The sequence below is a fragment of the Ciona robusta genome, chromosome 2, assembly GCF_009617815.1.
Source record: "Ciona robusta chromosome 2, ASM961781v2".
In the NCBI taxonomy this organism is placed as follows: domain Eukaryota; kingdom Metazoa; phylum Chordata; class Ascidiacea; order Phlebobranchia; family Cionidae; genus Ciona; species Ciona robusta.
The window spans coordinates 9,463,046-9,476,973 of record NC_143236.1 but is presented as its reverse complement, the minus strand read 5'-3'; the positions used below and the strand labels follow the sequence as shown (position 1 = coordinate 9,476,973).

General features: G+C 41.0%; 3 protein-coding genes across 4 annotated transcripts; 1 reads left to right on the top strand and 2 right to left on the bottom strand.

Moving 5' to 3' along the window:
• The first annotated feature begins 74 nt into the window (after positions 1-74).
• LOC149741013 (actin-related protein 2/3 complex subunit 1A-like) lies at positions 75-2,343 on the top strand. The gene is made up of 7 exons (XM_089871946.1): positions 75-408; positions 524-624; positions 767-921; positions 1,083-1,272; positions 1,429-1,593; positions 1,775-1,981; positions 2,099-2,343. Exons 1-7 carry the CDS (start codon positions 81-83, stop codon positions 2,207-2,209), a joined length of 1,257 nt encoding a protein of 418 aa, XP_089728072.1. The 5' UTR covers positions 75-80; the 3' UTR covers positions 2,210-2,343.
• LOC149741012 (syntaxin-18-like) lies at positions 2,220-5,150 on the bottom strand. Its single transcript, XM_089871954.1, has 7 exons — positions 4,967-5,150; positions 4,136-4,298; positions 3,486-3,630; positions 3,288-3,417; positions 2,615-2,731; positions 2,421-2,513; positions 2,220-2,364 (listed from the first exon to the last, which is right to left on the bottom strand). Exons 1-7 carry the CDS (start codon positions 5,099-5,101, stop codon positions 2,272-2,274), a joined length of 876 nt encoding a protein of 291 aa, XP_089728080.1. The 5' UTR covers positions 5,102-5,150; the 3' UTR covers positions 2,220-2,271.
• LOC149741011 (centrosomal protein of 55 kDa-like) lies at positions 5,115-12,439 on the bottom strand. 2 transcript variants are annotated; one of them, XM_089871941.1, is made up of 10 exons: positions 12,238-12,439; positions 11,313-11,423; positions 10,185-10,346; positions 9,881-9,996; positions 9,798-9,820; positions 9,609-9,735; positions 6,437-6,578; positions 6,204-6,358; positions 5,770-6,033; positions 5,115-5,679 (listed from the first exon to the last, which is right to left on the bottom strand). In XM_089871941.1, exons 2-10 carry the CDS (start codon positions 11,326-11,328, stop codon positions 5,323-5,325), a joined length of 1,362 nt encoding a protein of 453 aa, XP_089728067.1. In that variant the 5' UTR covers positions 11,329-11,423; positions 12,238-12,439; the 3' UTR covers positions 5,115-5,322. The 2 variants fall into 2 exon arrangements, with proteins under 2 accessions (XP_089728067.1, XP_089728066.1); XM_089871940.1 differs by lacking the exon at positions 11,313-11,423 and having other exon boundaries at positions 12,238-12,438.
• Between the last annotated feature and the right edge of the window lie 1,489 nt (positions 12,440-13,928).

Here is a 13,928-nt window from a genome sequence, read left to right as displayed (position 1 = left end):
ATGTTTTGTTTAATCTATTATTTATTTGCAAAATAGCCAAAAATAAAATCAACCTAATCTTTTAGAGTTACTTTGGTCGTATGTGTTCTACGTTTTGGTTGTATTTCCTTAATTCCCCATCTCAATCAGATTTTATTGTCGCCAGTTTCGTTGAAAGAAGTTATTGTTGTTGTTGTTTTGTTCGTGTAGACTGTCCAGAGTCCACGAACTTTTTATTCATACATTCCGTTGTAAAAATGGGTGAAGTTTTTAACTTTGGGGTTCACCCCATTAGTTGCCACTCATGGAATCATGACCGCACGCAAATTGCTTTGAGTCCAAACAGCAACGATGTTTTGATTTACAAGAAATCCGGGAAGAAATGGGATCATATTCATACCTTAAGCGAACATACACTTAAAGTTACAGGTAATAAGGTTTATGAAATTACTTGCTGTTGTTTTGTTGCTATAATCTTTTCGTTATTCTACCTTCCCACCAAAACCATGGATAGAAATAAATGTTCAGAAATATTTTTCCCTAGGCATCGATTGGGCCCCGAAGACGAACCGTATTGTTACGTGCGGTGCCGACAGAAACGCCTATGTTTGGCAACTTACTAACGGGGAATGGGTGCAAGAATTGGTAGGTTGGATATTCAACTGTTTCTACGGCAGAGTGGTTGGCGTGTCTTTAGTCAAATATTATGGGTTCGAAGCTACTCTTGTTGCCGATGTGTATGAAACAGAACATAAGATATATTATATAAACACCTAAACCCCCACAGGTGATTCTTCGTATTAATCGAGCAGCGACGTACGTACGATGGTCGCCACAGGAAGATAAGTTTGCTGTCGGAAGTTCATCACGCATGATTTCCGTTTGCTACTTTGAGTCCGATAATAATTGGTGGGTGAGCAAACATATCAAGAAACCTATCAGGTTCGTGGGGGGTTGGAATTCATGGCTTTACTGCACATTTTTTTTAATTTTTGACCGTGTTTTGCTGCTGGTTTCCTTCTTTTCATGGTTTAAATTAATTTGATTTTCGCTGTTGTATTTAAAGATAAATACGTTAGAATTATGAGTCTATGACATCACAGATCCACCATTGTTTCGTTGGATTGGCATCCGAACAACATTTTACTCGCGGCTGGTTGTTGCGATTACAAAGCTTACGTGTTCTCGGCTTACATCAAAGAAATCAATCCAAAACCTGGTCCTACAGTTTGGGGGAAGAAGATGACGTTTGGATGTTTGATGCAGGAGTTTGTGATGCCTTGTACTGGATGGGTGAGTGGGGGGGGTATGATGGTTTCCACTTAAGAAAGGTCATGAAGGTAAAGTAGGTTGACATTATGGGGGTGTTACAAGGGTGGTGCTGCCATAGTTGGGTTAGTGGGTATAAGGGAAAACCGGGTTGTTTAACATCCATCTTATTCAACGCAGGTTCACGGAATCGCATTTTCAAACTCTGGCGATTGTTTAGCGATGGTGTCCCACGGCAGTGTGCTCTCTGTCGCCAAAGGTGGTGGAGAATTAACGTCAATCAGGACGGAGTTTCTTCCATTTAACGATTGTGTTTGGTTTGGGGAGAACAGCATAATTGCAGGGGTGAGTTGGGGGGGGTTATATATTTTCAAAGGGGATATATAACATACCATCAATAAAGAGAATTTAAAAGTTTTACCAACTTTGTTCCGTCTTATTCGCGCCTGTATGGTATCTGCTCAAAACAAACTGCAGAAAGTTATAAAATATTACTCGAAAACAACTTAACCCCACACCCCCACAGGGTCATGATTGCAACCCTGTGCTGTTCAAAGTTGAAGGGGATTGTTCAAAAGTTGCGTTCGCCAACAAACTTGATCAACCCCCTAAAGGAGGGGGTGGGGGAAAAGCTGTGTCGGCCATGAATATGTTTAAGATGATGGATAAGAAAGGAACCGTAGAGGCGACTTCCACTGATCTTACTACAAAGCATAAGAACGCAATTATACAGGTATAGCTCCCCTATATACCCCAGTGTTCATGTGTTCAAGGCTTAATGCTGCTACCATTGTGTGTGGAACTGTGAGCCCAGCTTTCGTTCCCCACCCCAACTTATTTATTGACATAGGTATGCGTGTACGGGCCACACCAGTTCTCAACATGTGGTAAAGATGGAAACGTTGTTGTTTGGGACAACAAGTCACTTGAAGCATCTATTGCTGGTCTTCGAATTAATTAATATGTAACAATGGAGTGATCATGCCTATTATTACATCATAATCAACTATTATTACATCATAATCAACTATACCATTCAAGAAACAATAAAGAGAATGAACACATAACGAGAAAAAATAAAACCCAAACTCGGAATCCAGCGTTGTTCTTTATTGCCTGTAATATATTATTTCTATGAATATCATGTATAATTTATAAGATATCTATCCCACCTCTCGTAACTCCTCGTTCCCATCTTTAACATTTTCCGAACTTTCAACGATTTTTTCCGAAACAAGTTCGATGTCCGCTTCTTGTTGGAAAACCTGGGGTGGGGGGGTTAATGAATGACTAATTATTATTTCTTCCAATGATAATATTGGAGAGAATTAGCAGCAAAACAACACTTGTTAAATTAATGACCAACCTGTTCGCTAAACATCTCGTGCAACTTTGCGATCTCGACAACTTTTCCACCGATGGAACGAACTTCATCGCTCAATGAATTCATGTCTGATAATAATTGTGCATTTTCCTGTGCGAACTGTAATGTATAGTAGGGTGGCGCGTTATACACCTCATGCTCACTGAATGAATGAATGAATGAATGAATGAATGAATGAATGAATGAATGAATGAATGTAACTTACTTTATCCTCGCGTGGCCGGAAAACGACAGTCGTTATAACACGGGTGTGCACCTCGCGCCAGCTTACGAGTTACCAAGTATGTTACTTTGTGGATGATTATTTTTTTTTGGATTTTTTTCTCATTTTTATGTATGGCTGATAATTTGGACAACCCATTAGTGACCACTGGGTTGGAGCAATTGCCGTAAAGTGTCTTGCTCAAGGACACATACGCCCACAATGGTAGCAGCGACGAGCCTTGAACCCATTACCTCTGGGTTAGAGGCAGGCGCGCTAACCACTACGCCACGGCGCCGGACACACTGGACATTGTAGGTGCCCAGCATAAGTATGTTAAACATAAGGTTCATGATTTGGCAATGATCAGCATTACATCTTGTGCTTATGGGTAACCAGACATTGAAAGTTTGGCGTATATTCTATATATACTCCATATAAGATCCCACTAACCGTCTCATCATCATCTGGGACCAAACCATCGTCATCGCTTTCCTCAAACAAATACTTTGGATTATGCTTAACTTGACCCGGCAATCTTTCTGAACTTTTTGCTCGAGTCGAATTCGAGCGCAACTGTGACCTAAACAATACATTTGATGATGTCACAATCCCACCCATTATCATCCAACAATGACCATTATTACTCACACAGTGTTTCGTTCAACAATCTGTTTCACCCGAACCGATTTCTGTTCGTTATAAATTTGAAAAACAAGTTTCAAATATTTTTCAACAATTTCAACGACGAGTTTTTGGTGAAACCCGACTTGTGTGGTTAGGTTGGTGGGTGTGTCTGGTGGAACATGATTATTTAAATCCACAATAACATTAAGTTGCATTTATTTGAAACAAAGAGAGGAGAAAAACAGCAAAATGGCAGTTGTTAAAAACAGGTCAAAATAAATGAAAGAGCATTTGGTAAATGTAACTTGCTTACTTTATCCTCGCGTGGCCGGAAAACGACAGTCGTTATAACTTGGGTTTAACACCTCGTGCGAGCTTACGAGTTACCATGTATGTTACTTTGTGGGTAATTATTTTTGGGGGGATTTTTTCTTTTTTTTTATGTATGGCTGATAATTTAGACAACCCATTAGCGACCACTGGGTTAGAGCAAGTGCAGTTAAGTGTCTTACCCAAAGACACATACCCACAATGGTAGCAACGTCAAGCTTTGAACCCATTACCTCTAGGTTATAGGCAGACCCGCTAACCACTAAGCCACGGTGCCGGAGTCACAAAGTTAGCATGTTTATTTTACTGAATATATTGGTTGATTGCAAACATTTCATTCAAACCTTGTTTGAGTTGTTCCAAAGATCTCGAACAAATTTGCATAAACTTTTCACCGTCTGCGTCAATTTTATCTTTTTCTTGATTCGTCATCAAAGTTTCATCTCGCGTCAGGTAACCATGACGATTGTCAAGAAGAAAATCTCTAAGTTGCGTGAGGTTTGTGACCTGTGGGGTACGGGGGTTGAATGAATGAATGTAACTTACTTTTATCTTCGCGTGGCTGGAAAACGACAGTCGTTATCACACGGGTTTGACACCTCGTGCCAGCTTACGAGTTACCATGTATGTTACTTTGTGGGTGATTATTTTTTTTGGATTTTTTTAAATTTTTTTATGTATATGTATGGATAATTTGGGTTTATGTTATTGTGCTCACTTACGAGTATCTAAATAATGTTGTTGTTGTAACTTATTTATCCTCGCACGGCGGGCAACAACAGTCACGGGTGTTCTGTTTCATACACCTCGTGCCTGCCTAAAAGTTACCACATATGTAACTTATTCATCCTCGCATGGCGGGGCATTGACAGTCGTTATAACACAGGTGTTCTGTTTCATACATCTCGGGCCCGCTTACAAGTTACCACGTATGTAACTTTCCCGGTGACTGTATTTTTTGTGTATGGCTGATAATTTAGTCAACCCATTAGTGACAACTGGGTTAAAGCAAATACCGTTAAGTGCCGAAGAAGTAAGGACACAACACAATGGTAGAAGTTCTTGGGTTGCGAACCAATCAAGCCATCACCTCTTGGTTAGAGGCAGGCGCGCTAACCAACTGCGTAGGTCGTGAATTTGTCACAATTATTCCATAAGGTTAAGTCATAACTTACTATACCACGTGATTTGATTTCAAACGAAGATTTTAGAATTTTCTTTTGTGACGTCAGAATAGATTTGGCGGGAATTCCCTCATTCTTCCGAATTTGTTTCAAAAGTTTAAGAAATTCTGGAGTTCTATCGATCATTGTTACGTCACAATTGCCTTTGTTACGTTTTCATTACAAAGTAACGTCACAATACACGTTTCTCTACTATTGTTACGTCACAAAAAGACATCGATCTGTTATCATAGAAATAGAAAAAAATCAAAATAATAATAATAATGGGCACGTAAGTTGTAAAAAAAATGAAGTAAAGAGTTGGTTTATTTTACAGATAATTGTTAGGAAACTTAGGGGAGTGAAATTTAATCTCCACATTTATCAATATGTTCAATGAGCAACATATGCTGCATGATATCATATTCCTTCCCACAGTTGGGGCATTGCAATAAAGTGTCGTTGTCCGATATTCGTTTCCGACCCCCTCGACGAGGTTCACGGGGTTTGGGGGCTCGGTTTGTTATGTGGGGTGTCGGGCGTGACTTCTTCTTGTCACTAGGTGGAGCTGGTGCCCTCCTTGCCCTCGTAGTCTCCGTGCAGCCTTCTTTCCTGGTGTTACGCTTGGGTAGCGACGCAGGTTGTTGAGTGGGTGTGATGTCATAATCAGGAGACAATCGCTTGATGACATCATGGGTTGTGACATCACAGAAGGAAACAGATTTCTGGAATATTATAAAACAATGGCATGTAATATTGAAAAGTAACTACGACACATGTAATGGGTGATTGTTGTTCCACAAAATACAACTAACCTTATTATTATCTTTATGCATTTGTTCAACTTTTTCCTTCATGAATTCCAACTCCTGTGACAACAATTCCTTTTCCTTCCTCTCTGCCCTGAAATCCTCCCCAAACAATTGGACCTGACGTTGCAATATTTGGATCTGGGATTGTTTTTCTTTGTTTTCAGCAACACTGTTGTTGCTACGACGACGCTCGTTCTCATAGTTGGCACTAAGTGTCGCTAGAGAGGCTCGTTGTTCTTCGTAACGAGTTCGCCAATGCTCGACGTCCTGCATAAGGTACAAGGTTCATTATCTATTGATGTTTGTATCTTTAATACTAATGTTTACCCCCCACCCCTAATATAACCCCCACCCCTAATATAACCCCCACCCCCAATATAACCCCCACCTCTAATATAACCCCCACAATATAACCCTACCCCTCATATAACACCTACCTTACGCAACCCGATGTTTTCTTCTTTATATTTCCCCACAACAACCGACATCTCCGTTGATTTACGAAATGCTTCCGTTCGTTCGCTTTCCAAACGTTCACGCGCTTCAACCAACAATTTGTCGAAATGTCGGCGTTGCTCCAATGATAATTTGTCTGGTGAAATCATATGACATCACACGCATGATGACATCACGCACATTATGACATCACACACATTATGACATCACTCACCTGGATTACTCGTTACATTCGCAAGTTTGTCACGAACCATCCGTAATTGGGTTGAGGTTTGGTTGTATTTGGTCAACAGGTTGCTGACGTAAACTTCTCGCTCGTCGTTGTAACTTTGCCAACGAGCGTTCTTCTCAAGCGCCTGTGATGTCATAATCAACATTATGTGTATGATGAAAACACATAGTTGCCGTTGTGCTTCACCCACGTTACCTCTACACCCCACCCATATAGTTGTCGTTGTACTTCACCCACATTACCCCTACACCCCCACCCACATAGTTGTCGTTGTACTCACCCATGTTACCCCTACACCCCACCCACATAGTTGTCGTTGTACTTCACCCATGTTACCCCTACACCCCCACCCACATAGTTGTCGTTGTACTTCACCCACGTTACCCCTACACCCCCACCCACATAGTTGTCGTTGTACTTCACCCACATTACCCCTACACCCCACCCACATAGTTGTCGTTGTACTTCACCCATGTTACCCCTACACCCCCACCCACATAGTTGTCGTTGTACTTCACCCACGTTACCCCTACACCCCCACCCACATAGTTGTCGTTATACTTCACCCACGTTACCCCTACACACCCACCCACATAGTTGTCGCTGTACTTCACCCATGTTACCCCTACACCCCCACCCACATAGTTGTCGTTGTACTTCACCCACATTACCCCTACACCCCTACCCACACCCCTACCCACACATTACCCCTACACCCCACCCACATATTTGTCGTTGTACTTCACCCACGTTACCCCCTACACCCCCACCCACATAGCTGTTGTTGTACTTCACCCACATTACCCCTACCCACATAGTTGACGTTGTACTTCACCCACATTACCCCTACACCCCACCCACATAGTTGTCGTTGTACTTCACCCATGTTACCCCTACACCCCCACCCACATAGTTGTCGTTGTACTTCACCCACGTTACCCCTACACACCCACCCACATAGTTGTCGTGGTACTTCACCCACATTACCCCCTACACCCCACCCACATAGTTGTCGTTGTACTTCACCCACATTACCCCTACACCCCTACCCACATAGTTGTCGCTGTACTTCACCCACATTACCCCTACACCCCACCCACATAGTTGTCGTTGTACTTCACCCACATTACCCCCTACACCCCCACCCACATAGTTGTCGTTGTACTTCACCCACATTACCCCCTACACCCCACCCACATAGTTGTCGTTGTACTTCACCCACATTACCCCTACACCCCTACCCACATAGTTGTCGCTGTACTTCACCCACATTACCCCTACAACCCACCCACATAGTTGTCGTTGTACTTCACCCACGTTACCGCCTACACCCCCACCCACATAGTTGTTGTTGTACTTCACCCACATTACCCCCTACACCCCACCCACATAGTTGTCGTTGTACTTCACCCACATTACCCCTACACCCCTACCCACATAGTTGTCGCTGTACTTCACCCACATTACCCCTACACCCCACCCACATAGTTGTCGTTGTACTTCACCCACATTACCCCTACACCCCCACCCACATAGTTGTCGTTGTACTTCACCCATGTTACCCCCTACACCCCACCCACATAGTTGTCGTTGTACTTCACCCACGTTACCCCCTACACCCCCACCCATATAGTTGTCGTTGTACTTCACCCACGTTACCCCCTACACCCCCACCCACATAGTTGTCGTTGTACTTCACCCATGTTACCCCTACACCCCACCCACATAGTTGTCGTTGTACTTCACCCACGTTACCCCCTACACCCCCACCCACATAGTTGTCGTTGTACTTCACCCATGTTACCCCTACACCCCCACCCACATAGTTGTCGTTGTACTTCACCCACGTTACCCCTACACCCCCACCCACATAGTTGTCGTTGTACTTCACCCATGTTACCCCTACACCCCACCCACATAGTTGTCGTTGTACTTCACCCATGTTACCCCTACACCCCACCCACATAGTTGTCGTTGTACTTCACCCATGTTACCCCTACACCCCACCCACATAGTTGTCGTTGTACTTCACCCACATTACCCCTACACCCCACCCACATAGTTGTCGTTGTACTTCACCCACGTTACCCCTACACCCCACCCACATAGTTGTCGTTGTACTTCACCCACGTTACCCCTACACCCCACCCACATAGTTGTCGTTGTACTTCACCCACGTTACCCCTACACCCCACCCACATAGTTGTCGTTGTACTTCACCCACGTTACCCCTACACCCCACCCACATAGTTGTCGCTGTACTTCACCCACGTTACCCCTACACCCCACCCACATAGTTGTCGTTGTACTTCAGCCACGTTACCCCTACACCCCCACCCACATAGTTGTCGTTGTACTTCAGCCACGTTACCCCTACACCCCCACCCACATAGTTGTAGCTGTACTTCACCCACATTACCCCTACACCCCCACCCACATAGTTGTCGTTGTACTTCAGCCACGTTATCCCTACACCCCACCCACATAGTTGTCGTTGTACTTCACCCACGTTACCCCTACACCCCCACCCACATAGTTGTCGTTGTACTTCACCCACGTTACCCCTACACCCCACCCACATAGTTGTCGTTGTACTTCACCCACGTTACCCCTACACCCCACCCACATAGTTGTCGTTGTACTTCACCCATGTTACCCCTACACCCCCACCCACATAGTTGTCGTTGTACTTCACCCACGTTACCCCTACACCCCACCCACATAGTTGTCGTTGTACTTCACCCACGTTACCCCTACACCCCACCCACATAGTTGTCGTTGTACTTCACCCATGTTACCCCTACACCCCACCCACATAGTTGTCGTTGTACTTCACCCATGTTACCCCTACACCCCACCCACATAGTTGTCGTTGTACTTCACCCACATTACCCCTACACCCCCACCCACACCCACATAGTTGTCGTTGTACTTCAGCCACGTTACCCCTACACCCCACCCACATAGTTGTTGTTGTACTTCACCCATGTTACCCCTACACCCCCACCCACATAGTTGTCGTTGTACTTCACCCACATTACCCCTACACCCCACCCATATAGTTGTCGTTGTACTTCACCCACGTTACCCCTACACCCCCACCCATATAGTTGTCGTTGTACCTTACCCACCTTACCCCTACACCCCCACTTACATCGCATAGTTGTCGCTGTATTTCACCCACGTTACTTCCATCTAGAATCGAGTCGAAACCCCGGTCGTCAACCAACCCCCCACAAATAAGTTGGGACGACGTTGATAGTTTCGCGATCAAACCAACACTGCGAATATTTAAATTAAAATAACCGATTGATTTAAATATTTCCTAATCAAAGTTACTCACGTGTCTGTGACTTGGGATTCGCCCTAAATATAAAAAAATGTAATTATGACATCACACAAACTCATTATGACATCACAACGCACCAGTTTTTCCGTTAAATTCTTCGATATTTCTTGTAAATTCTTGACGTGTTCCTTCAGTGCATTGTTTTCAGTTATGACATCATCAATGTTACCATTGTTGAAACTTGTTTGCATGCCTGGGGTGACAACATAAACATCATACATTAAGTTGGGTGGACAGCGAAACAAACGGAGTTATACACATTGTTTTTTTAATAAACTTTTTTATAAACCCTACAAACAAAAAGGAACTACTTACGCCACACAAACATCTTATACTAACCAATAGAAATCGTATACTAACCCATAGAAATCGTATACTAACCCATAGAAATCTTATCCTTCCCACCCCCCCACTGCGTCGAGTTGACCTCGTTCAACCAGCGATGTAAATCGAGCAATCCTTCTTCTATCCTTGTGTTCTTCGCTTCCAAATTACAAATCTCCGTCCTCGCTTCGTCCAACACGCGACCGATCGTTGCTGCGTCTGTAACAACAATATGATGTCATAATCAACCATCACTTCCCGGAAACCATACGCTCAAAAACAACAACACAACGGGGATTTCCCACCACGTAAACAAATCAATCACAAACTAATTACCAACATCACCAAAAAATGTTTCACTCATTAACTATTAATTTCTAAATTAGAAATTATTCCATGAAGGTAACATTAAGCTTGTACCATTTAAACAAATATTGTTTATCAATTATCATAAATTGAACATATTATATTATTAATGGGTTTATATGCTTCTGCCTATTTGTGAAACTGTAAAAGTTGTTCAATGAATTGTCGGAAGTGTGTGCTCACACAGTGTATTATGTTTGTGTATATTGTGTGTGTGTGTACGTGATCATGCATATAAACACATATAGGCAAGTAACTACGTTTGCGTTTCTTTCAAGTGTTGCATCCTGTTTGATTGACAGCTACAGGAAATGACCTCACAATCACTACAACGACCGTTTCAACGTAACGCGTCAACGAGTAAACAACTCGAGTAACAAACAATACGTAACATTATGATGTCATAATCATATAGTATCGTACTATTGTTACGCAACAAAGATGAATAATCAACATTATTTCTCATGAATATTCCTTCTTTACTACAAATAAGATGCTTGTTATCACGTTAACGATATTTTGATATTAATCTACAAATATTTGCAACAAAAATTTAATGTTTAAATAAATAATATTTGGAACATATTATATATAACTATAAAATATATTTAGATCTAAATAATAGCAGACATATTCAATATATTGTGCCACAATTAATTATCAAGGAACCATAAAATAAACATAAATATATAATCCCATATGGCCCACAACAAATAATATTAAAGATAACAATATTAAGACTATAATAACAAACCAAACATATTGTAACAGTAAACTAACACTCGTTATAAATACCCCAACCTTCAACACAAAACTCACCGATATTAAAAATCATCTTAACCAACTCTCCGTTCCAACTTTCAAACTGAACTAACTTTTGGCGGCAATTTCGCAACCAATAACTGACTGTGTTACATCACAATGCCCAATCTGTCAACATAATCACCATTGTTGCAATATCCAGTTACGTGTTGCGTTAAATAATAATTTCCTTTCACAGCTAAAGTTACGCCACCCCCCCAACTTTACGCAACTCTTGCACAAATCGAACATTGATTATTACATCATAGAAACAAAACAATCAACTAACTCTTGATGTTTATGATGTCATAATACTAAGTCTCCACCACAATGCACATTATTCAACTAACAATGCAACAACAATAAGGTAAACGAAATATTGTCGGCACGGAAAAGGTGGGTTATTGCAACAATAAACACTTCTATAACCACCATTATGATGTCACACATTATTATATTCATCGAAAAACATAAAATATTTGTTTGTTATAACCGAGGTAACATACATGTCATATATTTTATTGACATAAACACAACATAAACTTTCTTTCACTTATTAGAAATTGACAGCGAAGATCAAATTAATTAAAACAATGAAGAGAAGGGAATTAGCAGCAAAATCAATTTCGCTTCTCATCGAATCTAGTTTTGAACAACTTCCTGGCCCATTGTCTATCTATTGTTTCCTATTATGACGAGATAACCACGTGTCATATTTCACTCGCGATAATTTTCAACCCAATGGATTGTCAGTCCTACAGAAAACAGTTATCCACAAAGTTAAATATGATGGTAACTTGTAAGCGGGCACGAGGTGAATAAAACAGAACATCCATGTTATAACGAGTAACGACTGTCACTGCCCCGCCATGCAAGGATAAATAAGTTACATACATGATAACTTGATAAATAGGTTACATAAGTTACAATAATCCAAACTGACCTGATATTTCTTCCGTTGTTGTCATTTCTGTTCCACAAATATTTCTTTCAACACATTCAAACAAAAAAATACGAACACTTGATATACATACTATCACATTCTATGACGTAACACACGATTAATTAATCAAAACAACCGGAAACAATGACGTCACCAACCGGAAGTTGATAAGATTCCAATAAAATCGAAACCATTGTCCCTGATTGTCAACAAACAATGGAAACAAACAAACTCTAGAATTTTAAAAATCGCGTCAAAATCACTCGAGCGGAATTATAGTTTATACGATTTCTATGAAGTAAATATTAATGAAGTTTAATAAAATATTTCAACAACAAAATATTTATTTAAATAAATTATCATCTTGATTAATTACGTTAATTACAATTAAACCCGATATGCAGGAAACCAAATATCCGCAGCGACTTTTAATCTATCAACCGCCTTTTTATTCTAGAAACAAAATCTTAATCGCGTCAGCACATTCACGCGTCATAAACCGCTCAGTGACGTAATAATCGATGTTGTTGACATCGACCACGTGATGTTTTTAATTGAATAGTTACCTCCTTTACGCCAACTAGCGGCGCCACTAAATAAATTGTATATCCGCTAGGTGGGTTATTTAATTAGAGGAAAATTACAGTTTTTTTAATAAATTAAAAACTTGTTAATCGTGACGTCAGAAATGGAGTCTACAGTCGCGCATTGATACGTCATCACTTTATAACGTCACTCCTTCCATATACCGAATTTTCAACAAACGTTCAATATTTGAACAAACTCAACAAATATTTGTCTATGGCTCGCCCAAGTTACTTGAGTTGTGATGTCACAATTGAAGCAGCTTTGTAACAAGTGAAGGTATATACGTAACAAACGTCGATAAATACGTAACAAACGATATTTATACGTAACAGTCGATGATTATGAAGATCGAAGACATCCCTGATCCCACAGAAATCTTCAACAAAGTTCCAATCTACAGATGTTGGGGAAGTGACAAGATCCGTGGATGTAGTTTGGTTGAACCGAACTCACAAATGTTGGATTTTAATACTTACGGATGGTTATATATGGGAGGGGGGGTTCTTATATTATTTGTGGCGCTTGGACTTGTACTTGGCATCTGTAAAGCAACAACCCCGTCACAACCGAAGAAAATTTCGAATGTTTGAATAAAACATGTCGATATATAATTAATAACCACCGAACACTTGATATTATTATATTGTTATTATAGAAACAACACGACGCTTTTACTTTGGTAATCCAAATCACGCAATCATTGTTGTCATAATGCGCTCGTATTATCAAAATAAATCATTTTTATGAAAAGTTTGTTTGCCGTATGACCTGCGTGTTCTAGGCACAAGGATCCACCAGTATGGCTCTGGTTTCGGTAGACGCCAACAAAGTTGATGGGGTTCCTACACCACGCCTGGTCGCGTTTAGGGTTTGGTAAATTTTCACAATGTTTAACCATTTCACAACAACCCAACCCCATCTACACAATAAACTGTAAAAACTTTCCTTGGTTGAAAATGTGTATTAATATGTTGTCTATGGTTGTAGCGCCATAGAAAACTAGTTTTAGCTTATTTTATAACATTTCTATCGTTTTACTCTATAGAAATATTATAACAAGTAAACAAAGCGGTACATCAAACGTAAGTATACTACTGTGACGT

Bases quoted from the DNA above. Each gene is read 5' to 3' on its own strand.
- LOC149741013 (XM_089871946.1), top strand. From the start codon at position 81: ATGTGTTCTACGTTTTGGTTGTATTTCCTTAATTCCCCATCTCAATCA. The intron at 922-1,082 runs GTTCGTGGGGGG...ATGACATCACAG, and splicing joins CATATCAAGAAACCTATCAG to ATCCACCATTGTTTCGTTGG. The intron at 1,594-1,774 runs GTGAGTTGGGGG...ACACCCCCACAG, and splicing joins AGAACAGCATAATTGCAGGG to GGTCATGATTGCAACCCTGT.
- LOC149741012 (XM_089871954.1), bottom strand. From the start codon at position 5,101: ATGATCGATAGAACTCCAGAATTTCTTAAACTTTTGAAACAAATTCGG. The intron at 3,418-3,485 runs GTGAGTAATAAT...TGTATTGTTTAG, and splicing joins ATTGTTGAACGAAACACTGT to GTCACAGTTGCGCTCGAATT. The intron at 2,514-2,614 runs GTTGGTCATTAA...CCCCCACCCCAG, and splicing joins ACGAGATGTTTAGCGAACAG to GTTTTCCAACAAGAAGCGGA.
- LOC149741011 (XM_089871940.1), bottom strand. From the start codon at position 12,262: ATGACAACAACGGAAGAAATATCAG. The intron at 9,997-10,184 runs GTTAGTATACGA...TTGTCACCCCAG, and splicing joins GAAGGATAAGATTTCTATGG to GCATGCAAACAAGTTTCAAC. The intron at 9,736-9,797 runs GTGAGTAACTTT...AAATATTCGCAG, and splicing joins GAATCCCAAGTCACAGACAC to TGTTGGTTTGATCGCGAAAC.